Source organism: Heptranchias perlo, chromosome 3 (assembly GCF_035084215.1).
Source record: "Heptranchias perlo isolate sHepPer1 chromosome 3, sHepPer1.hap1, whole genome shotgun sequence".
NCBI lineage: Eukaryota > Metazoa > Chordata > Chondrichthyes > Hexanchiformes > Hexanchidae > Heptranchias > Heptranchias perlo.
Window position 1 is genome coordinate 30,969,007 of NC_090327.1, and position 25,983 is coordinate 30,994,989.

A 25,983-nucleotide genomic window follows, 5' to 3' on the forward strand; every position below is an offset into this window, starting at 1 on the left:
CCCACCACCCCTATGTTCGCAGACTTACGTTGGCTCCCGGTCCATCAACGCGATTTAAAAATTCTCAGCCATATTTTCAAATCAATCCATGGCCTCGCCCCTCCCTTTCTCTGTAACCTCCTCCAGCCCTACAACCCTCCGAGAACTCTGCGTTCCTCCAACTCTTGCCTCTTGTGCATCCCCCACTCCCTTCACCCCATCATTGGCGGCCGTGTCTTCAGCTATCTAGGTCCTAAGCACTGGAATTCCCTCCCTAATCCTCTCCACTCTCTCTTCTCCTTTAAGACCCTTCATAAAATCTACATCTTTGACCAAGCTTTTAGTCATCCATCCTAATATTTCCTTCTTTGGCTCGGTGTCAATTTTTGTCTGATTGTTATGTTAAAGGCACTATACAAATGCAAGTTGTTATTGTTGAGTGTCAGCAGTTTACAATCTTGGTTACACACAAGCACGCACATATACGCACACACCGCACTTTCCAGTATTAGTCACTGGATGACAATCAGTTGTGGAAATCTAGCTGATTTTTCCCCTCCCCTTGGACTCTAAGGCCTGGCACCATTAGACATTAGGTTTCAGACTACATAACTCTGACATGGAGCTAGCACTGGCATAATGGGGCCTTCCATGATGAAATTTCTGTAGTTTGAGGACTACCTTGCCGATATTCCTCATTGATGAAATGGTACAAATTAGCACTGCCCTTGCGGAGCTTCGCGTAGGTCAGTTTGGTCGATTTTTGGCTCAGATGATTTTCTCTCAATACATTTCAATGGATACAAAATCATGCAAGGTTGCAAATTGGACCACCCAATGTGCACTCCCATCACACGAAGCTCCGCATCAGGAGCACCAAGTTATAAAGTTCACAACAGAATGTGGAGTTTTACTGCTCCGCCCAGGGCCTTAAAAGAAACAAAGTCGTAATTCACTATTTGGCTTACCGTCACTCAGAAATCCAAACACTCCGACTCTATAGTTTGCTGTCACAACTAGAATGTTTCCAATGGATGCCAGATAGGACCCGTCAATGTTTGTCTGTCCCTCTCCACTGTAATCTCCTGCGCTGTTGTGGAAGAATACCAGCACAGAGATATTCCCAACCTGTCATGCAACAAAACTCAGGATTAATAATGACCCAAGAAAACACAGCCATGGTTCATTTATTTATACAAGTTTTACCTTCTGTTTTTTTGTCCTTTCTTGAGGGAGGAGGCTCCACAAGTGCTGATAGTCCTCCTGTACCTTCACCAAATGGATTTTCTTCACGTTTGAGCATTTTTTTGACATGTGGAGAAACCCATCCTCTTCCCTGCTTGCCAGACCATTTTTAGCCACCGACTTATGTTATTAGGTGGAAAATAATGGGCTGGCAAGCGTAGAAGTGGAAAATTCAGGCCATTGAGTCTACAAACCAAGTGGCTGAGAAATCCACTCAGGCTGTTTGCCCACTGTGGAATGCACTCTCTCCTCATGAGGGCACACTCTACTATTCTAAATCCGCATAACGTAAGTGCAAGTTGCTACAGCACAGGCCTAGGGACTCACAAGTATCTGGGATGGCACAGCAGGAGTTTAACCAGCTAAGGTCAAGCAGCCTACCTGCAGAGAACATCGATAAGTGCTTCTCTGGGCCACGGCCTCTCCCTCATCTACATGTTCGGGAACGTATCCTAGCAAGTGGCCGGCCTGTCTAGGAGCCTTCCCTGCCCCGAGCTTCCTCCTCCTCCTGAACATGATTTCCTGCCAAACCCTTCCGATCCACTTACCTTGTGTCGGGGACCCTTCCCAGCCGTTTTGCAACCTCTCCCAGACTGGCTGACTGTTTGTTAGGCTGCGTTCCTGCCAGAGACTAAAAATCAACCCCTAAGACTTTGGATGATTTCACCAAAGAGCAGCATCTGGATGAGGAAGAGGACGGGGCCAAGGATAGATCTTTGGGGACTCCAGAAGTAATGGTACATGGGTGGGAAGAGAAGCCAACGCTGGAGTTGCTTTAGCTATGATTGGATGGGTGAAACCAAGCAAGGGCAGTCTCATGAGCTGGACAACAGAGGAGATGCGTTGGAGAAGGATGGTGCAGTCAACCATGTCAAAGGCTGCACAGAGGTCAAAGAGGACAAGGAGGGAAAACGCACCGGGATCACAGTTATAGAGCGTGTCATTTGTGATTTTGATCAAGGCCTTTTCAGTGCTGTGGCAGGGGTAGAAACTTGATTGGAGAGATTCAAACATGGAGTTGCGGGGAAGATGGGCATGGATTTGGGAGGCAATACCACATGCAAGAACTTTGGACAGGAAAGTGAGGTATGTGATGGGGTGGTAGTTTGTAAGGACAGAGGAATCAAGGATGGGCTTTTTGAGGAGGGGGTAATGATGGTCTCGGCAAAGAGTCTTGCAAAAAGAAGTGTGAGCCTGGATTGTGTCACTGGATTATAAAGTGGAAAAATTAGCAGAATTGCCCTTCTGATCACTATAAGTCTGGAGAATTACATTCACTGAGGAATTTGAAAAGGGGTGGATCTCCACGATTTATGAAATGCTACTTTACATTTCCTCATGCTACACTGCATGCCCCAGCTGATATGTTAATCCCTGCTCTTGTAGCTAACAATGTAGAGTTAAATAATTTGGAATGATTTGCTCATCAATTTTCCCTCTCTCTTCTGGGGAAGTACCTGGCCTCTGCTCCTCACCCTGAGGAGCAGAGGCCAGGTACTTCCCCAGAAGAGATTGATGATTTCACACAGCTGAAATCAGCAATCACAGCCACAAGCCTATGCTGCACTACCCCTTACCAGTTCTACTGATCACCATTAGCTTGACTGTTAACTGCCCTCTGAAGAGGCCTAGCAAGCCAATCAGTTGTATCAAACCGCCGCAAAGAATCAGTGGTTCAAGAAGAAGGCCCACCACCACCTTCTCAGGACAACTAGGGATGGGCAGTAAATGCCGGCCTTGTCATCGATACCCACATTCCGAGAATGAATAAACAAAATGTACTAGTATCCCTCCCCATCAAGAAAAGACAGGCAACTTGATCCTAGGCCTCAACAATGTCACTCCATTACTGGCGAGCAGGAAGGGAATAAGAGCAAAGCAAGTGCAACTTTACCACCAATATATCCTCCTACCCTGACGAGAAGTTTTTGGTTTGTGCTTGGTGTTTCCTGTGCTGGCACACTGAGGTTATTAGCTCAGTATGCGAGTGCATACCATTGGCCCACCACTATGTGGCCCACCACAATGCACCAACAGTAATGCCCTGAGGTTTCTTGTTGTACAACTGTAACTATCACTACTCACAATGCTCTTGGGGACGAATATATTCAGGTAGAGACAGTTTTCATCCACTGTGGAATAAACGGCTTTCACGTCTCCTGGTTGTAGGCAGCTGGGCCTAAAACGAAAAAGATTATAAATATTAAATACTTGTTAAACCTCTGGGGGTAATTTTAACTTTGGGCAATGATGTAAAATGGCCGATATCCAATTGGCCGCCCATTATACGTCCTGCCCAATTTTCCCTTTGCCCCAGCTTGTCCAATGTACATGATGTCTAATATATCAATTGTCTACCGGACACCTAGACAAATACCTAGATCCTAATTAAGCTGACCTTCAAAGATTGAGTGGAGAAAATGATGGAGATAGCCATCTTGCTTCAAATGTATCCTCATAACCAGTCACAGAAAGGTATTGCCAGTAAGAACATCAGAACTTTGAGAAACAAGGAAGGGCTATTAGGCCGAACAAGCCTGCCACTTTCAGAGAGATTTCAATCCCATCTATGCAGCTTATTTTCACAACCCTTCTTTCTTGACCCAATTGCCTCCTGAACCAATTTTTAATATTCACTTTGATGGCCTTCCCTGGTAACTTATCCCACAATTCTATTATCCTTTGGGTGAAATAATCCTGCCAGATATTTCTCTTTATGCCTAGTTTCCTAATTTTTAATTGACGTTCAACAATTTGACTGGCTCAACTTTTGTCAATCTTCTAAACTCCAATTGGGTCATCTCAGAATTTCCTCTTTTTCCAAACAAAATGAGCCCTAACCTTTCTCCATAACTTAAATTCTTGATAACCAGGATTATCTTTGTTGTGTGTCTCTATATCCTCTCAAAGGCAATATTATTCTTTATGTGATTAGTTGACCAGAACTGGACACAGTACTCCCGATATATTGCTGGTAGTTGGGTAGAAGGAAAAAGAAGTAGAGGGAGTAAGTAATATCCAACAGGAAAGGCCACGCTCACCTGTAGAAAGTAGCATTCCATTCTCCAGTCCAATTAAAAGTTGCTGGGGCCTTGAATCGGCCATCACCAATCGGAGCTGCGGCATATGGGATACCCAGGAAACGATTAACAGTCTTCCATTCCGTGCCAACGCGGGTCGCTTGAGATTCTCCAAAGACTATTCCATGACCCGGAATGAAAATGGAGGTCAATTGGGGCTGGGTTTCAGATAAAGAAGGGTCTGAATTGAAAAGAAATAAAACTCCATCAGAACAGATGGAAATGTGGAATGAGAAAAAGCCACCTGGCTTGCCAAGACCACTCCTTCCACAGACCATGTACAGTCAGCCCTATGATGGGTTCTACACTGCAGCAAAATTGCTTGTGGGCACTCCCGTGAAGTTGCTCACTCACCAGCACACGTATGAACATCAGGGCAGCAATCCGCATAATCCTCACATTTCAAGTTACACTGACAGGCCTCGTCAGGTTGGTAGTTCCCACAGCGACCTGCGCAGGACCCTCCTATAGCTGGGAAAACACAAAAAATATTTAGTTTGTTCAAACCTTCAGCTTGTATACCATGAATTAGAATACAGAAACCAAGCAAATAGGTATGAGTAGTGAAGTTTTCATTATTACTTTCTTTGTTAAACTAAAGGGGGGTAATTTTGACTTTGGGCTATAGTGTAAAATGGACGATATTGGATCAGCCACGTGTTATACATCTCTCCTGATTTTAATTTCCTTTGAAGTCAATGAAAATGTAAATTGGGAGAGATGTATTACGGGCAGTTAAATCGATATCGCCCATTTTACACTATCACCCAAAGTGAAAATTACTTCCCAGATCTCTTCCTGTACCAATCCGTGGGGCTTTAAAATACCACTAAGATGAAGGGACAAAACTTTCCAGCAGTTGACAGATATTTGGACTTTTAAGAGCTGCTCGCCTTCGTGCAATTTCCTCCTCTTCTCTCTTAAAGGTATTGACTCATGCTGGGATCCTCCATTTCCTCTTTCAAGTCCCCAGTCTTCATGCGTGAGCCTGGACAGTGAGTGTGGTCAGGCTACTGAACGATAGAGCCCTGGGCCAATCCTGTGTGTTGGAAATATATCGCCATTCCTTCATTGTCACTGGTTTAAAATCCTGGAACTCCCTTCCTAACAGCACTGTGGGAGAACCTTAACCACACGGACTGCAGCGGTTCAAGAAGGCAGCTCACCACCACCTTCTCAAGGGCAATTAGGAATGGGCAATAAATGCCAGGCTCGCCAGCGATGCCCACATCCCATGAATGAGTAAAAAAAACACATAGGCAGAGGTCACTGATCAGGTCTGGAACCCAGGCTAATTTCCACTCCTCCCCCAGCCCAAGGGCACAGGCCAATTTCTGTACCTTCCCCCCACACACTACCACCACACCATCTACTAATTCAGCACAGACTAGGGATCAAGCCTGGGCCTTCCTATCCGTGTTGCTCCGTACTAAATCACGTCATCATCCAAGAATGTTCTTTTGTGCAGTTCAACATATTCTATTTAATATTTTTGTGGCAGATATAGTCAGTTAGAAGACTGGATACAGCAGGAATATGGACCGAAGAACAACACGTAAAATACATCTGAATTCTTTTAAATAGAAATATGTCTTTAGCCTTCTTTCACCTTAGAAATAATGCTTAATGTGTGAACGTCAGTCATGTTTATATTTCACTGGGATGTAATGGTGAACTCTGCACTCATTGGCTTGTTCCCCATTCACTGAGGTGCCCAGGTAAGTACATCCTTGTTGTTGGTCTTTCAACACTTCTGCTTGGTGGCCTTCTTTGAAACGGTTTTGTAGCGATGCTGATGCCTCACTTAATAAGTGCACTGCCCACTGTTGCTGAGCCATATATGTGGAGATGACAGACCATCGTTCGCAGCAAATTACCCAGCTTTCAGGAGAACAGCGTCCACGACACCACACAACCCTGCCACGGCAACCTCTGCAAGATATGCCAGATCATCGACACGGATACCACCATCACACGAGAGGACACCACCCACCAGGTACATGGTTCATACTCCTGTGACTTGGCCAACGTTGTCTACCTCATACGTTGCAGGAAAGGATGCCCTGGAGCATGGTACATTGGCGAGACCATGCAGACACTGCGACAACGGATGAACGGACACCGCGCAACAATCGCCAGACAGGAGGGTTCCCTTCCAGTCGGGGAACACTTTAGCAGTCAAGGACATTCAGCCACCAATCTTCGGGTAAGCGTTCTCCAAGGCGGCCTTCGAGACACACGACAACGCAAAATCGTCGAGCAGAAATTGATAGCCAAGTTCCGCACCCATGAGGACAGCCTCAACCGGGATCTTGGGTTCATGTCACGCTACACATAACCCCACCAGCAAGGGAAAAAAAAAGTTATCTGTTTTTAATATTCTCTCTCTCTCTCTCTCTCTGCCATTTGGGTCTCTTTCTCTCTGTCTGTGTAATTTGACACAATGTATATTCAGTGTACTGGGACGTACTGTTCTCCGTGGCTAACCTGTCTGAACGCCAATGAAACCTTTTGATTGGTGTGATGGTGTCCCAGCCTAATATAAGATATGCGATTTGAGAACCTTTCACTCATTCACCTGACGAAGGGGATAATCTCCAAAAGCTTGTGATTTTAAAATAAAATTGTTGGACTATAACCTGGTGTTGTAAGATTCCTTACAGCTGAGCTTGACAAATAGTCAAGCAAAGAAAGTCACCCTCACTCATGGTAGTTTCGTTAATCAGAAGTATTTATTTAATGATGTTATCATTCATATGAGCATTCATGTAGCAAAATCAAACCATACATATGACTTTCCTCTATAAAATCCTGTCACACTTAATAATTCACAACCTTATGTAATGACTTAACAATTCATGCACACATCAGGCAAATCATTAATACATATACAACCTTTAAACCAAGGCTTTTGCTCATCAGGCTTGAAGGTTGATCAGCTCTTCACAACTCGAGGTCCTCTTCTTCTTGTGTGATGTTCACTGCAGTGTGCGTTCCTTGTGACTGCCGGGTGGTGAAGAGGCTGTTCTTCTTTCAAAGGCTTCTTTTTATATTGTTTTTTTCCCAATAGGACGTGGGATTGGGGAGGGTGATTCTTTTTGTCCAATCGCTCCATGTTGCTATGCCTCAATCATTAACATACCTCAATGACAGTTTAGGCTTTGATCATGTGACCGGAGACCCTTTGATGTAGAAAAGACCATGTACTCGAACGATGGGTTGTAAAACACCCCTTTACTATCTTTGTTTATGGCCTTTCATGTAGAGAAAACCTCTTTCATTTCTATGCAGACATTCTTAATGATCCTGCATCTCTAATTTTGATTGCTTCATTGGCTTCATAACCATTCCTTATACCATTTGACCATATGCTGAATGCAATAATATCTTATGTTTTACAAATCCCTGTTCTTTGAACAGATTACCACATAGGAATGACAGGCCCATGCTTTTTTTCACACCTATCATTGCTTTCCTGATCCGAAGCCTTTGATGTATGTCCTTGTTGCCTTTTCTTACATTACCCCCTGCTGTGTTGAAAAGCTTGTGTTTCCAAAAGCCCGTGTGTTTTGAAAACCTGACAATGCTTTAAGCTCAATATTATCCATCTAGCTTATTTATTTAATAATCTAGATATTTATTCGCAGTACAATGTCTTCAATCCCAAAACTCACACTTCTCCAAAGCCATCAGCATCATTGAGGGAAAACATGATTTGCGAGAACACAGTTTACCACATTACTGTGTTTGCAGGTTTCCAAATATCTTTACTAAAAGGGGTACAGTTAACCCTTTCCTTCAAATGTCTGTTAGGAACATAGGAACATAGGAACAGGAGTAGGCCATTCAGCCCCTCGTGCCTGCTCCGCCATTTGGTAAGATCATGGCTGATCTGTGATCTAACTCCATATACCTGCCTTTGGCCCATATCCCATAATACCTTTGGCTGCCAAAAAGCTATCTATCTCAGAATTAAATTTAGCAATTGAGCTAGCATCAATTGCCGTTTGCGGAAGAGAGTTCCAAACTTCTACCACCCTTTGTGTGTAGAAATGTTTTCTAATCTTGGTCCTGAAAGGTCTGGCTCTAATTTTTAGACTGTGCCCCCTACTCCTAAAATCCCCAACCAGCGGAAATAGTTTCTCTCTATCCATCCTATCTGTTCCCCTTAATATCTTATAAACTTCGATCAGCTCACCCCTTAATCTTCGAAACTCCAGAGAATACAACCCCAATTTGTGTAATCTCTCCTCGTAACTTAACCCTTGAAGTCCGGGTATCATTCTAGTAAACCTACACTGCACTCCCTCCAAGGTCAATATGTCCTTCCGAAGGTGCGGTGCCCAGAACTGCTCACAGTACTCCAGGTGCAGTCTAACCAGGGTTTTGTGTAGCTGCAGCATAACTCCTGCCCCTTGTACTCTAGTCCTCTAAATATATAGGCCAGCATTCCATTAGCCTTATTGATTATTTTCTGCACCTGTTCATGACACTTCAATGATCTATGTACCTGAACCTCTAAGTCCCTTTGGACATCCACTGTTTTTAAACTTTTTACCATTTAGAAAGTACCCTGTTCTATCCTTTTTTGATCCAAAGTGGATGACCTCACATTTGCCTATACTGAATTCCATTTGCCACAGTTTTGCCCATTCACCTAATCTATCAATATCGCTTTGTAATTTTATGTTTTCATCTATACTGCTTAAGAGGTTAAAGAGGTTTTGAACCCCACATATGTGGTTTCAATTGTAGCCACCATTGGCAATAGGAACGCTGCAGTTAGCTTCAGCATCCTTGTGCTAAAGAAGAAAAACATTAACCAGTGTACCAGCTCCTAATCAATATCCAATGACCCCCTGTTGGAAGGTGCACGTATGTCAACATTGGGAGAAAACACTCACAGTCTAGGTTCGCACATGAAAATTGGCAAGTTCCAGTGAGCTGTTGGCAGCTATGGTGCTGCAGACAGCATGAGTAAGCACATACAGGGGAGGAGGCGAAAATGGCTTATAAAATTATTACACAACCAACAAACTACAAGCACTTTTGTTGGAACTCACCCTTCTTGTGGTAGAGCTCTTCTGCTGCTTCCTTGAGCAAGATTCGACAGTCATGGCCTTGCAGTCCGGGTCGACAGCTGTGGGTATCAGGGTAAAAGACGCACCTGACCCATGGTGGCTGAGGATGAAGAGAAACTGTGACACAAGCACGGCTGGAAGCACACGCTGCACAGGAAAGAAGCGGAAACAGGTAAGAGACGGCCCACCATTCCAAATTTCCCATTTCATGGACATGATAAGCAGTACATAACTCTTAACAGTCCCATTTTAATTGGGACTTCTTCACTTGAAATGACATCACTGATAGAATCAGCAATGGTGGTAAGACCAGCTTCTACACAAAACCGTACTCCCAACCCAAGCAGCAAGCTCACTCCAACCCTTTCGACACAGAACAGGTTGAGAGATAGGAAGCTATGAAGAGTATCTGTCAGTACCAACTGCAAAAAATTGGCAGTCAGCCTCAAAGACAAGCGAAGCGGCAGCCCGTTTTACATCTCTCCCGATCTTTTATTTCCATTGTAGCCAAACCTGAATTGGAACTGTTCATTCTCAGAATGTGGGCATCACTGGCAGGGTTGGCATTTATTGCCCATCCCTAATTGCCCTGAGAAGATGGTGGGGGCCGTCTTCATGTAGCAGTTTGATACAACTGAGTGGCTTGCCACACCACTTCAGAGGCCATTTAAGAGTTAATCATGTGCGGGTCAGGAATCACATATAGGCCAGTCCAGGTAAAGATCATCAGTGTACCAGTTGGGTTTTTACGACAATCCAACAGCTGCACAGTAACTTTTACTGATACCAGCTTTTTATTTTCAGATTTTGAAAAAACTGAATTCAAATTCTCAAACTGTCATGATGGGATTAGAACTCACAGTCTCTGGATTATTATTCCAGGTCTCTGGATTACTCATCCAGTAATATCACCACTATTGTACCTGATGCAGATAATAAGAGCCTTAAACCGTCCACTTCCCAGCACTGAATCCTTCATCTCAGAAACCATAAGTACATCCCACAAAAAGGCAGAAATTATATCGAAATAAAAAAAAGTCAAATTCACTAAGAAAAGCATACACATAATGAGTTTTCTCTCCGATAGAAATCTGACCAATGTTAGAGAGTTCCCTTCACAAGCCTCCCACGTGGACAAAATAGAGGCAGACTCTGCACTTACTGGGAACTTATGAGTATGTCAGCCAGGGTCACTATCTCCTACTCAACAAAATTACGTCAGCAACCTCTGTAATGCACATGTTTTGGTCATTGCCTTGTTTCCAAAAAGTGGCTCTTAAATATCAATACAGTGGGAGGTTCCTTCTTATACTAGATCAGCTGTTTCCATGTGTTTACCTGCCAGGCACCAGTCTCTGGCACTGTTCCTGAAGTCTTCAGTCACCACAGGAGCATCTCTACTAATGTGTAAAATGTCAAAGGAGGAAATTGTAGGATCAAGGACTGAAGACACGTTGAGGATCTGCCAGTTGTTCAGTGACACTGCAATCAAACCATAGCATTAGGGTCAATGATAACAAGGCAATGCAGTGACTGTGTTACAGAATTTAAATATACTGATATAAGTGGTGAAGGGTGTGCAATATGTTTCAACTTGGCCTCATAAACTATAAAGGTCTTTTCAGTTCTGTATATTCCCAAGTTCCTATGTGCAATGGATGGGAGAGCAATGTATAGAAAAGGTGGAGGGAGAGAGAGAATGGGAGAGAGGAAGAGATAGATTAAAAAAGGAAGAGGAAAGAAGGAGAGAAGAGAAAAAGAAAGAGAACTTAAAAGGCTTTTATCATCCAGACCAAAAATGTCACTAACTTAAATATGTATGATGAGGCTAGCTCCTGTGATTGGTTTAGCGAGTTTATCCAATAAGTCATACAGACCAGGAAGGTCTCAGACTTAAACCTGAGTCTGTGCTGAGTTAGTGGATCTCAGTTGCAGGGGCACTTCATCTGGCCAAACTGCTTCTAGGTGAAGGAGGGGCAAATCAGCCAGGTTTCCATGCTCTGTATGGTTATCCAGTTGCCCACATTAAAGCTTAGGGTGTACGAACAATGGATAGGGATAGAACAGGGTAAGCGGCGATGCATCCCGTGGTAGAAAAATCTGATGGGACTCAAGTCAAGACATAGTCAGGAATAATGGCCACATGGAAAAGGTACTGGGGGAGGGGCATGACCCGAGCCCGACAAGGAGTCAACACCTTCAGAAGAGGAGATGATATAAAAATTGTCAACTGAAGAGAACCCCCCAATTACCTTGACTGGCAGTGCCTAGACCATGTTCACTTTACTGCACTGCCATAGCCAGTGGCTCTGGGGTTGTGGGAGCACCCAAACAGATGCTCACCACGTCCATCTCTAGAGCCAACATAATGGTATTGCCACTGGAGATGGAGGTGGCCATGGCGACTAACTGACAGTGGGGTGAGTTGCCCACACAGTCCAAAGAAGCAGGTTTGTGCTCACTGACCGTATGGACTTTTCCCAGGAATGGGCAAGGTACTGAACCCTGAATTTCCTCAGGGCCTGGTGCGCACTTCTGTCATAAAACAGTCAGGAAAGATGGGGAAGTGGGTGGGACCTGGACGTGCTGGATCTCAAAGAGCGAGAGAGGGGAATTCTCACTGAGGCCTGGGGTTAGGGAGAATTTCTGCCTGCCCAGTAAATGGTCTGACAAAAGAAGAAGTTGAAGCTGGTGGGACGACATTATCTGCCAGATTTCCCACGTCTTCTGCCTTCTTCTGTGCATCCAGCAACCTGAACGCCAGAAAGATACCAGCATTTTGGTCAATTGATGGGCACAAGTGGGGACCATAAATGGGGATCACAGCAGTGTCCAGGCACCTGCCAGAAATATTAAAATTAACTGACCCCACCCTGACCCTGGATACTCCAGCAGAGTCAGGAGTGGAGGTCGCATTGCATTGGGATTCCTGCTCCTCCACCCTCGCGGTGACAGAGCAGGACTGAGGAATTACAGCTCCACAATTACAGATTAACTTAAAAATAGGCATCTAGCAGCTCAAATGCTGTTATGTCTGCTGCGGAATCCATTTCACAACACAAATGGAGCCATTTTTAAACCAGCCCCTTGCATTTTTTTGCCATCCAGTAAGTCCCCCCACCCCATCCCCACCCCCCACTATCCTCATAAACCACACACGAGGGATTGAGCACATAGTCTAGGCTGACAGCCCAATGCAGTATTGAGGGAGTACTGTATTGTCAGAGCTGCCAACCTACAGATGAGACATTAAACCAAGGCCCCATCTGCCTGTTTAAGTGGTTCAAGTGGACATTAAAGATCCCGTGCCACTATTTGACCAACACCGCATAACATTCATTTCAGTTACTTCACTTCAAAAATTAATTCCATTACCATTGCGTATCAGATCGGATGGAAACACCTAACGTTGCACAAGACTTCAATGGCCATGGCATCATCTGGATTTAAACCTCCTGCCTGCCTCACTGTCAGAATAAACCATGGGGATAACTTTGTGCTTTGGTGGGGGAGAAGAACGAGCGCTATGGGTTTAAAGTTGAAAGTTATCCCCCCACCATGAGTAGTGACATGCCGCTGAGCCACACCATGGGCTGGTCATCACTGCAATTTTGCTGGCATAATCCAGGATGACACTTCAGTGCATTACTGAGGGAGTGCTGCATTGTCGGAGGTGACATCTTTCACATGAGATGTTAAACCGAGGCCCTGTCTAGCCTGTCACATAGATGTAAAAGATCCCATGGCACTACTTTGAAAAAGAGCAGGGGAGTTCTTCCGGTGTCCTACCCGATATTTATCCCTCAACCAACATCATTAAAACAGATTATCTGGTCATTATCTCCTTGCTGTTTGTGGGACCTAGCTGTACACAAGTTGGCTGCCGCGTATCCTACATTACAAGAGTGACTGCACTTCAAAAAGTATTGCATTGACTGTAAAGAGCTTTGGGATGTTGTGAAAGGTTTTCTTTCTTTTTACCTGTAGTATCATGCTGTATATGATAGAATAACTTTTACCATTGAAGTACTGTTGCGAGTCACCGATGGCCTTATGCCCGAAGGGTATCCTCATCTCTTTATCTCCAGTTCGGATGCTTGGAGTGCAGTGAGTCACGTCACATTCCAAATGGTTAAAATAAGGATTAGAATGGTGACTGCTCAGCCCAAAGCAACAAATGCCTGACTTGTTTCTTGTGGTTTCTGTATCACAAGCAATGGGTACACCTCATGATCTTATGATGGGAAGTATGAAACTTGTGGTTTCTCTTTGAAAGAGGGAGGTGTAAGCAGTGTCTGTGGTACAGCAGAGTATTACAGTGGGTGGTGGTTTCTCTAAGACAGCAGGAGCCATAACCAACGTGTGTTTTAACAGAGGCTCAGGGTTACTGCAGCGTAACACAGTGAGGGCTTTGTCTTTTTTTCAGAAAATGTTTCTTTTCCCTAATTTTCTTCGTTCCTTTCTTGAAAACAGTACGTTTCGATGGGCACTAACTGCCCTCTAAAGCATCACTCAAACAGTTATTCTTGATGTCTAAATTGATTTTAATTTGTTCTAATGATGTGGGCAATCCTGATAAATACATGTATTGCTCATCTCTACATGCTCTGAGAAGGTGGTGGTAGGCTTTCTTTTTGAAATTTTGCAGTCCTTCTGGTGATGGCATTCCCACAATGGTTCTAAGTAGGGAATTCCAGGATTTTGGCCCAGTGACAATGAAGGAACAGCAGTATATGTCCAAGTCAGAATGGTGTGTAACTTAGAGGGGATCTTGGAGCTGAGTGTTGACAGGTTGCTTAACCATTTTTTGGTTAGTTGGGTGCCTGACATGCATGGAATCCCAACACCATGTTTATAAGTCTCCAATTCAAGCTACTGACAAATCTATATCCACCTGTTTGCTTAATATGGAGTTCACATTCTCTCCCTGTAGGGACACATCCCACTCACCCAAGTCCAGAAGGCTTGAATACAGGTCAGCAGAGCCAAAGCTTACGGACTCCTAAGTGCGTGCAAGAGTATTGCCGGAGTTTAACCAAAGCAATTTTCTACTTCTTATCCAACTATGATTACCCTACCTATTGGGAGATCAGGTTGCAGGGTTACTGGAGTCAAGTGGAAAGAATCCCAGCCGCCAGTAACAGGTCTACATTTCCGGGACTACTGTGGACCTACCTGGATGAGGGGATTACTGAGTTTGAGGCAAAGGATTAACTTGTTTTCCAACCTTCCAACGCCAAGTGTGTCATCTTGGAGCAAGCTCAACCCCAAAGAGACCTCACTTACCTCACCCCACCTCAGAAACCAAACACCAAGAGGTACATTTTCCGAGGCAAGGATCCAAACATGAAATGTCGCTCACTGGGAGGATCTGCTGTAGAAGTTGTCACTCCCAATTTTAATTTTCCTTTTAATTTTAATGACTGAAACATTGGAAGCACCATATATCAGGTTTGCTAACCTACACGCCTGATTTGATAGCCCCTGCTTTCCTGGCGCTGTACTGGGATTCTGGCCTCACAACATTTTCCCTCAAAAGTTTAAAAGAAAAATATTTTTCCATTTAATTCTGCACCTTATGAGGGAGATGCATTAGAAAGAAAGAAATGGCCAGCTTTTATACAGTGCTTCATCACATCTCTCAGAAATATCTCTGATGGACAGTGATTATTGTCATGTAGGCAAATGCAGCAGCCGTTTTGAGCCCACTGAGATCTCACAAAACCAATGAGGTGAATAACCAGATAATTTGCTTTTGATGGCATTGGTCAACTGCAGAATATTGGCTAGAACATCGGGAGAACTCCCTACTCTTTTTTGTATTGTGCCACTGGATCTTTAAAATCCACCTGAACTAGGTAGGGATCATTATTCATCCAGGTTATTGAGGTTTCCAGTAAATTTTCATCAGCAGCAAAGCAAGACTCAGACCAACCTCTTTCCGATTCTGCCCTCTTTCTGGTTTTGCCCCTGGCAATTGGAAGTAACCATAGGGGCCAACAGGAGCTCTGTGCCACACTACAACTTCACACCGAGCAAAGTATTAGCAACAAAACAATTAACGTGTGGCAGAAAAATGAACCACTACGCCTGAGAGACAGTGAGTAAAGACATCAGTTGAGCTGTGTGCATTTTTTGTGATAATTTCCCCCATTCCCCCATTTCCTTTCTTCAGGCAAGAAAAGTAGGCAGGTGTAAAATCTTTGAGTGTACCTTTTCGAGGAAGCGGAGGAAGGCCAACGGGGGGACACATGTTGAGTGCACGATTCCACTGGCTCACTGCAAACAGAAATTGAGAGACAAGTTAACGGATAGTTCACAAACTGAGAAACTGACCTTCACAATTCTTCTGTGTTGTTTTTATTTGGACAATTCTAGCGTAACCTCCCTGCTTTTATTTTGGACTTAAATGTTGGGGGCTTGATTAAGAAGTTTGCAGACGATACAAAAATTGGTCGTGTGGTTGATAGTTAGGAGGAAAGCTATAGACTGCAGGAAGATATCAATGGACTGGTCAGATGGGCAGAAAAGTGGCAAATGGAATTCAATCCAGAGAAGAGTGAGGTAATGCATTTGAGAGGGCAAACAAGGGAGGGGAGTATACAATAAATGGAAGGATACTGAGAGGGAACGTCGTGTCTGGCTAACTTGATTGAGTTTTTTGAGGAGGTAACAAGGAGGGTCGATGACAGTAACACGTTTGATGTAGTCTACATGGATTTTAGCAAGGCTTTTGACAAGGTCCCACATGGCAAACTGGTCAAAAAAGTAAAACCCCATGGGATCCAAGGGAAAGTGGTTAGTTGGATCCAAAATTGGCTCAGTGGCAGGAAGCAAAGGATAACGGTTGACGGGTGTTTTTACGACTAGAAGGCTGTTTCCAGTGGGGTTCCGCAAGTCTTAGTTCTAGGTCCCTTGCTTTTTGTGGTATATATTAATGATTTGGACTTGAATGTGGGGGGGCTTGATCAAGAAGTTTGCAGATGATTCAAAAATTGGCCGCGTGGTTGATAGTGAGGAGAAAAGCTCTAGATTGCAGGAAGATATCAATGGACTAGTCAGGTGGACAGAAAAGTGGCAAAAGGAATTCAATCCAGAGAAGTGTGAGGTAGTGCATTTGGGGAGGGCAAACAAGGCAAGGGAGTACACAATAAATGGGAGGATGCTGAGAGGTGTAGAGGAACAAAGGGACCTTGGAGTGCATGTCCACAGATCCCTGAAGCTAGCAGGACAGGTAGACAAGTTGGTTAAAAAGGCATACAGAATACTTACCTTTATTAGCCGAGGCATGGAATATAAGAGCAGGAACGTTATGCTAGAACTGTATAAAACATTGGTTAGGCCACAGCTTGAGTACTGCGTACAGCCCTGGTCACCACATTACAGGAAATATGTGATTGCACTAGAGAGAGTACAGAGGAGATTTACGAGAATTTTTCCAGGACTGGAGAATTTTAGCTATGAGCAAAGTTTGGATGGGCTGGGATTGTTTTCTTTGGAACAAAGGAAGCTGAGAGGAGATTTAATTGAGGTATATAAAATTATGATGGGACTAGATAGAGTGGATAGGGAGGACCTATTTCTCTTCGCAGAGGGGTCAGTGACCAGGGGACATAGATTTAAAGTAATTGGTAGAAGCATTAGAGGGGAGCTCAGGTGAAGTTTTATCACCCAGAGGGTGGTGGGGTCTGGAACTCACTGCCTGAAAGGGTGGTAGAGGCAGAAACTGTCAACTCGTTTAAAAAGTACTTGGATATGCACTTGAAATGCCGTAACCTACAGGGCTACGGACCAAGTGTTGGAAAGTGGGATTAAGCTGGATAGCTCTTTTTTGGCCAGCATGGACACGATGGGCTGAATGGCCTCTTTCTGTGCCGTAACTTTCTATGATTCTATGGTTCTACTCCCCCTGCTCTCCTATAGATGCTGACTCTTTTCCAGATACCACTCTCCATTGCCTCACCCAAGCCACCATTCTTCACGTGTGAACCTGGATAGTGAATGTCGATAGGCTGTTTGACAGTGGGAGTGGGGGTTAATCACAGCTGAGCCCGAACCTCAACTAATGTGCAACTGGAAGCATTTTCCAGCAGGGGTTCATTGGACGGAGATGAACAGCTGGAACCTTGACTGATTTTAGTGCCCCTCACTGCTCTCTCCACCCTGCCCACCCCCTCCAACACACACAGCTGAGATCAACTAACAGCACAGACATGGGATTGAACCTGGGACTTTTCTGGTCGATATGGCTCAATTCCACGACGCAGAGTGTCTTGAGCAGCTGTTTTCACCGGAAATCAGAGCAATAGTGCTTGAAGCAGTGGATTTCTTGCCAAACTGGTGGCATGTTTATCATTACCGAGCTGAGTCAAGGGTGCAACATTCAGATGCTGTGGCTTGATTCAAAGTTTTCTTCGAAGTAAGTAGTTCGTTCCTTATGGCCAACCCTTGGCTCCCAGTTATTGTTGTGTAATGTCATCGGAATCACATTTAGACACACTGAATATTTCCAGGCCCATAAATAAAAGCTTTACACATTTCAAAGTGGTGATGTAAAAGCTGTCAAGATAAATGTCTCATAAAGTCTCCCCTTTAGAGTTAATGCAAAGCACTACCAGATGTTCTTGTCAGATCAGTCAAATCATGCATTAAAATGACACCAAGGAGTGGAATTTCCTGTGTATTTACCTCCAGCAACATGCGGAATTGGAGTGTAAAGCAAATACCTGGCAGAATAGATCAAGCAAACTCGGACACACCTAATCACCTTACGCCCGGATTTCCTTGATTCTTTATGCCCGTCCACCGAGCTGAATGCACCTGGGCTCACTATTAGCCCCAAGACTAAATAGCCCTACACGCGAATTTCCTGCAATTATGCTGGTTCAAAATGGGTGTAAAATTAAGCCCAGAAATTTAGGCGCAGCAGGAAACAGTCATTTTTCTGCCATTTTTATGTGATTTTGTAAGCCATTTTCTCGCTAAGACCTTTTCTGTTTCTCTAAATGCATTTAGAGACTCATATGGAAGACATTTTTATATCTTCCATATGAGTCACATTAAAAATTTAAAAGCTTCCACGATTGTATGTTTTCAAACATGCTGTGCCTAATGATGGTTAGACGATTTGAAACTTTAATTTTAATACTTAAAAGAAGAAATACGTGGTGATTTCTGTTTGTTTACGCTCTGACGCATGCCAATGAGATTGGCTGGAAATTTAAGAGTAAATTGATATCGGCAAGATGGGCACACGAATGGGCATAATTTCAGATTTCCAATTACGCCCCCACAGGAAATTTCACTGCCAAATTGGCTGTTACCGTTTCTTCCAACAAGGAAGTCATCTTCAATTCTTTCAATTTTTAATTTTTTGGGGGCCAAGTTTTGTAGTCATCAAGCTGAGGGATGTTGGCCAAGGAAATGGAACACTTTCCCACCTTTGGGAACCCACTGTCAGCACCTGGCACTACCTGGTTAAGTAAGCATACCACAAGTTAAATGCAGTGCAAAGCTCGCCAATTTGAATACTGGCTTCCCGCCTGTGGGACCTGGACTTGTAGCAGGCTGATGGAATGAATGTAAGTCAATTTTTAAAGAAAGATAAATCTGGAAATGTAGAGTTCATTACATACCAGGCTTCTGGTACCATCCAAACGGATAGGTTAGTGTGTCCACGTCAGCTGACTCACAGTCCAGGATACGCCAGCTCTGAATTTCCTCACTGCAGGACTGGACGCCAAGGCTATTGAGCGTAAGGCACGTCATCTCCATGTCTATCAAATGCATTTGATAATGAAAGTACATTTTAACAGGGAAATTCTCTCCCAGTTTTGCAGGCAATGCCATCCTACATTTACCTCACCCAAGTGACCATTCTTCATGTTTGAGCTTGGACAGTGAGTGTTGGCAGGCTATTCACTATGTGAGGGGGTGGGGGGGATATGTAACAGTCAAGACTTTCCCTGTCCTCACCTCAGGTTTTATGGGTTTGTGTCTGGTAGCAGTTACCGAATTTGGCTCCGAATATCCTTGGCCCCACTCTGCTGGCGTAAGTGTCTTGGAGTAGATGCCACTGTCCGCTGATCTTTACCCAGCTGGATTATCCAGGTACAGGGCATATTTTCAGCGAGCAACATACCAACTTTTGCCTCCAGTGCACCAGCGGGCCCAAGGAGTTTTGAACCCTTCGTGCTTTTGTCAAACAATTTATTTAGGTTCAACTTATCTACCCCCTTTAACAGCTTAGCATCTAATAGCTTCCCTTCTTCCATGTGCACAGTCTGCTACACTCTCTTTCTTACTTTATTAATTGATAGTTAGTACCTGGCGCCCGTGGATCTTTCAGAAATCCGAATCCTTTGCAACAGGAATCTTCATCGCACAAACGTTCACACTCAAAGAACCTTGGAGAACAAAGATGCAGCAAGTCAGTTCAGCAGTACTCTTTATAACAATATTACTCTAATATTTGCCAAGGGTCACAACCCAAACCAATGGTTTTCCCCAGGGCCACTCTCCAGAAAGCTGCAACAGATTGCACCACAGTTCCCATGGTTTCAATCGTGCCATTGTGGCTATTTGTCAGATGGAAAACAGGCATTTCCATGCAGAAAAGGGGTTAATAGTTCTGTTTGAATGGGGTTCTTTTGTTTGCTGTACATGTCTGGAATAACCCTGCTTCCTAATTCGCATTCCTTTGCCATTTTTTTGCTGAAGACTTAGGGAATGGAGGGGAAATAGCCCTGAATCTAAACTTGGTCAGCATCTCACAGCCGGGCAGCTGTGAATGGAAGGCAAAGGCAAGTGGAGCAGGAAGTCTGCTGGGGCCCACGGGCGAAGGAGAGGTGGGCCTCAATTGGCCCCCTGCCCATATTATAATGAGGTTACCTTATGGTGCAGCACATTGAAAGGCCAGGGCTCTGTGGCACATGTTCCTGAGATTTCCCAACATGGGCAGTTCCTAAAGTGTCTAAACATTGAGCAAATGAACAAAGGCTAATGGAATATTGGCCTTTATCTCAAAAGGCCTGGAATATACAGGGGAGGAAGTTATACTTCAGTTGTTATAGAGCCTTTGTCAGACGCCATCTGGAGTACTGCATTCAGTTCTGGGTACCGCACCTCAAGAAGGATATAGTGGCCCTGGAAGCGTTGCAGCGCAGATTCAACAGAATGATAGCAGCACTTAAAGGGTTAAATTATGAGGACAAGTTGTATAAACTTGGCTTGTATTCCCTTAATTGTGGAGTGATCTAATCGAGGTGTTTAAAATAATAAAAGGATTCAATAGGATAGACAAAGAGAAATGATTTCCTCTCGTAGGGGAATCCAGGACAAGAGAGGCATAATATTAAATTTAGAGCTCAGCCATTTAGGAGGGAAATCATGAAGCATTTTTTCACACAAAGGGAAGTAGAAATCTGGAGTTCTCTCCACCAACAGGCTGTGGATGCTGGGACAATTGGAGCTTTCAAGGTGGAGATCGCTGGATTTTTGTTTGGTAAGGTTATCAAGAGATATGGAGCTACGGTGGGTAAATGAAGTTGAGGTACAGATCAGCAATGATGAAGCAGGCTCAAGGAAACAAGCAAATGAAGAGCGTGAGTCCAATGTTTGCTGTGACCTCCTCTGTAAAGGAGGCCTCAGAGGATGAATACTTACCCTGCTTGGATCCCTCTTGCAGTCACATTCAGCCTGTTCCTTACTGAAATTCCCCACAGCTCACGAAATGCCAAGCGGCTGTAAAAATTTTTCACCCTTCCTTCCAGCACATCTGCAGGAAATAAAGTGCTATTCAGATTGACTGTTAACTTCCTGACCCAGTGAGCCAATTGCCATCATTTGTTGGGTTTAAAAATTATCTTTACAATAATGCAATGCAAGTTGTTGAACAGTTGAAACCACCATCAGTGCCCTCTTGAAGAGTCACTGTTACATTTCAGTTAATGTACAGGATGAGTTATAGACAGGATAACATAAGAGACAAAATAAGAGGTGAGATTTTCTTGTATCGCTTGATCAAAACAATCAAGTGTTAGCTGTGGCTCAGTGGTAGCACTCTTGCCGCTGAGTCAGAAGGTAGTGGGTTCAAGTCCCACTTCGGATACTTGAGCATGTAATCTAGGCTGGCACTTCTGTGCAATACCGAGGGAGTGCTGCACTGTCAGAGGTGCCGTCTTTCAGATAAGATGTGAAACCAAGGCCCTGTTTGCCCACTCAGGTGGATGTAAAAGGTCCCATGGCACTATTTTGAAGAAGAGCAGGTGAGTTCTCCCTGGTGTCCTGGCCAATATTTATCCCTCAACCAACATCACTAAAAGATAATCTGGTCATTATCTTATTGCTGTTTGTAGGAGCTTGTTGTGTGCAAATTAGCAGCAGCATTTCATACACTTCAAAAAGTACTTAATTGGCTGTAAAGCACTTTGGGACATCCCCAGTTTAAAAAAAATGTTTAAGTGCTGGTAAATGACCAATTATTATCCCATGCAGTTTTTTGAACAGTGCAGTCCCCAGTGACAATCTTTCTGCTTAAAGTTAATGAAAAAGAGCCTCCAGCAGCGCTCCACAAATATTTAAAATCTGGGAATCGCCTGAAGTTGCAATGCACTGAGAATAAACAAATGTTACAGCTCTCCCTGAAACGTGTCTGAACTGCCAAGTGAGCTCGCTACACCTGCTGTGTCTTATCTGATTGCATGCTGAGTTGTTTGAACATCGCATCAATTCTTCACACTCTGTCATGCCAATTCCCCACACGTGCAATTTCCAGAAAGAATTATTGGATAATGGCTAGGTGAGAGAACTCCCACTGATTTTATTTTTCCCCCTTCTTAGCCTAAGGGCAGGCTAACAATTGTAGCATCCTCGTCACCTCCAGATGAGCTCAGCTAAGTTAATATAAATAGAATTACATAGAAATTACATACAATTACATAGAAATTACATAAAATTACAACGTGGAAACAGGTCATTTAGCCCAATGAGTATGTATTGGTGTTTATCCTCCACACAAGCAGTTGTCCTAATCCCATGTGCCTGCCCTGTTCCCATATCCCTTTTCCTTCAACCAGTTATCTAACCTATCCTTAGATGTTGACATGGGGCTCGATTTTACCACCCGCTATTGGGTGCGTTCTCGGCGGGGGGGCCCCGAAAATCGGGAAATCCAGGAGCGGGACCGGATCCCGCCTCGATCCCGCCCACTTCTGGGTTCCCCGCTGACACGCCGGCGTGCGCGCGCAGCCCCCGCTGGTGGGAATCCCGCAGGCAATTAAAGCCAGCGGGATGCCACTTGACAATATTTAGTTAGGTATTTCAGGTCATTAACTGACCTGATTAAGGGACTATGTGGGATTTTTGAACAACATGGGACTGTTTCCCACACTGGGGGAAACACTCCCAGCTCGAATGGACGTGTTGCAGCTGTCAGCCTGTGGCAGCTGCAAAGGTCCATTTGACAGGTGGGGGGAGACCCTCACCCATTGCAGGAGGCCACTCTGTCACTTGGGACAAAGTTTGGCCTCCACCACCCTCCTCCTGATGGTCAAAGTCACCAACCTGCACACTTACCCCGGGGTCCAGAGACATGTACCTACCTTGCGGACCCCCTCAGATGTACATCTTCCGGATGGGGGCCGCCGTAGCTGCAGTCATGACCTCCTCGGAGGGCGAACAGCATCACCAGCCTCGCCATCCATGCCGTCCACCTCTGACATGTGGAGCTCCACAACAGAGTGCTGTGACACATCCACCTGTACAGCAGGAGGGAGGGCTACCGCAGAGAGAGATGCGTCGCAGAGGGCACTACCCTCGCCACAGGTTCCACAGACCGAGGCTCTGCCTCCTGGACCTCTCTGAGCAGCAGTGCACACGGAGGCTCAGAGTCACTCGACATGTAGCCGTGGACATCTGCAGCCTCTTTCATGCCGAGCTGCTCCTGGCTGGCCCGTGCACCATCTTCCTACCTGTCGCTGTCAAAGTCACCACTGCCCTCCCGAACTTCTCCTCCGCAGCCTTCCAGGGTGCAACCGGGGACATCGCAGATGTCTCTCAGTCGTCTGCGCAGATGAGCCCTGCAATTACACCTACACCCACTCTGCAGTGACACAATGGGTGGCATCAGTGGTGGGTCCTCATAGTGATATCCAGGAGCGGGCATTATTGCACAAACCAGACAGGATTCGCGAAGACATGGCAGTAGTGGTGCCAATATAATGTGTGATGTGAGTTGTTCTGACATTCAATATAAGTAACAACCATGACAAACCCTCAAACACCCTTGTGCATCCCCTTCATGCTCACGACACGTTTGCCTTACGCTGCCTACTGCACATATGTGATGCATGCCCTGTGGCTGCAGCACAGGTGGTGGCAGGTTGAGTGAGGCTGGCCGTGAGAGAGATGCACGAGAGGGTGAGTATGGGATAGAGCCTTGAGATTGTATGAGGATTGGGTTGCGTGGTAGTGGCGGGGTGAGTACTCGCGAGGTGAGTAGGTGCAGGTAAGATGAGGATGAGGTTTGAGTGGGTATGAGGGGTGATGTGACAGAGTAGTGTTGGCAGTGCCGAAGGAGATGTGGGGTGGGGGCAGTGATGTGGCAGACGGAGTGTAGGGGAAAGACTACGTGTACTCACTGTGGCTGACCTACTGAGGTCATTGGACCGCCTCCTGCACTGTGTGCAGGTGGGCGATATGTTGGTGGCGCATGTGACCCTCTCTGCCACCTCGAGCCAGGCCTTCCCGGTGGCGGAGGCAGGCCGCTTCCTCCCGCCCGCCGGGTGGAAGATCTCTGTCCTCCCCCTCCTCCTCACCCCATGTATTGATACCTGGGGTGAGGCATCATTAAACTGGGAGCAGCCTTCTCCCTGGGCTGCTCCATGCAGTCATCTTTGCTATTGGTTGCAGCATCTGTCAGTGGAGGACTGCCCCTTTAAATAGAGCGCCTCCAGCTGACAGATCTTACTGCGCATGTGCAGCCCGCCCGACGTGCAGATCAGCAGCGGGGAACCCGGAGGAGCAGGTTAGTGGATCCAATTAGTGGTTTGCCTGCTACGATCGCGCGGGAAACCCACTAATTTCACCGGGCGCGTTACCCACGCGCCCGCTAGCCCATCCGCCGAGAACCCGCAGCCCTGCTAAAATCGGGCCCATGGTCTTTGCTTCAGTAACTAACTTCAATTGTGCATTGCACAGCTTCATAACCCTTTGTGTAGTATTAGCATTGTACCCCCTCCCAGGCCAATAAAAATGCTGTTTCATCACTGAAATGGGCTGTTTACAAGATCACAGGATAAATAAGAATGAGTAAGACTATTTCCCCCATTGCAACATCCAATTGTTTTTGAAACAATTCCAAGGTTTACGCTTCCACTGTTCCACCCAGAAGCCCATTCAATGCTTTCATCACTCTTCATGTGAAGAAGTTGTTCCTGACAACAGCCCTATAGGTTAGACAGACTGGGACTTTTTTCCCTGGAGAGTAGGAGGTTAAGGGGAGATCTTATAGAAGTCTATAAAATAATGAGGGGCATAGATAAGGTCGATAGTCAAAATCTTTTCCCAAAGGTAGGGGAGTCTATAACGAGGGGGCACAGATTTAAGGTGAGAGGGGAGAGATACAAAAGGGTCCAGAGGGGCAATTTTTTCACTCAAAGGGTGGTGAGTGTCTGGAACGAGCTGCCAGAGGCAGTAGTAGAGGCGGGTACAATTTTGTCTTTTAAAAAGCATTTGGACAGTTACATGGGTAAGATGGGTATCGAGGGATATGGGCCAAGTGCAGGCAATTGGGACTAGCTTAGTGGTATAAACTGGGCGACATGGACATGTTGGGCCGAAGGGCCTGTTTCCATGTTGTAACTTCTATGATTCTATGATTATATGATTCTATATTTTATTTACTAGTATAAACTTGTGCCTCCTTGTCCCACTCTCACAATTTAGTTTGAAGTAATTTTCTGGATTTACCTTTTGCATATCATTTACCATCTTATACCTCTAAAAGCTCATTTCTCATTCTCCTTTCAAGGCAAAAAGGTCCAAGTTACTCCAGTTTTTCCTCATCACTCACATCTGTCACACTAGGGACGTTGTGACCCTTCTCTGAACTCCTTCCAATGCCCAATTGTCTCATTTGTGTTGTTGGTGACCAAAATAAAAACCAAACCACTCAAGATGTGGTCTGACCAAATAGTTTGAATACAACTTTCCTTGACACGTATTTTGGCGATATGAGTCAACATTTTATTTGCTTGGCATGCCTTTGTACATTACTCAAGAGCTACTGTTGACATTAAGGAACATTGAGGCCTCATGGAAAGACACAGCTCTGTGTACACACAATCCCTTACACTGGCGGATTTCCAATCTCAGCTGAGGTAAAGTACATGGAATTCGGGGGAAATGAAAAAGAGAAAAAAATAAAAGTTGAAATATTGAGTAATTTATTAAATTGCTGTAGCCAAATGTGTTAAGCACAAAAGTAACCTTAAAGTAGAAGAGTCAGGGAAGCAGGTGGTGCACTGGATTTGCACAAGCCCAGACTGATTGGATAAAAGTTTTATCTTCCTCTCGGGTCTCAGAGCCTCATGTGATGT

At 44.9% G+C, this 25,983-nt stretch overlaps 1 protein-coding gene across 1 annotated transcript in view; it reads right to left on the reverse strand.

Moving 5' to 3' along the window:
- Positions 1-25,983, reverse strand: part of tg (thyroglobulin) — a 419,486-nt gene that overhangs the window by 219,592 nt on the left and 173,911 nt on the right. The window contains exons 32-41 of the mRNA XM_067976982.1: positions 21,050-21,161; positions 19,712-19,791; positions 19,021-19,161; positions 15,599-15,664; positions 10,724-10,867; positions 9,368-9,532; positions 4,659-4,775; positions 4,266-4,485; positions 3,310-3,403; positions 948-1,107 (exon numbers count right to left, since the gene is read on the reverse strand). Of these exons, the coding sequence (XP_067833083.1) occupies positions 948-1,107; positions 3,310-3,403; positions 4,266-4,485; positions 4,659-4,775; positions 9,368-9,532; positions 10,724-10,867; positions 15,599-15,664; positions 19,021-19,161; positions 19,712-19,791; positions 21,050-21,161 (1,299 nt within the window). The remainder of the gene's footprint in view (positions 1-947; positions 1,108-3,309; positions 3,404-4,265; positions 4,486-4,658; positions 4,776-9,367; positions 9,533-10,723; positions 10,868-15,598; positions 15,665-19,020; positions 19,162-19,711; positions 19,792-21,049; positions 21,162-25,983) is intronic.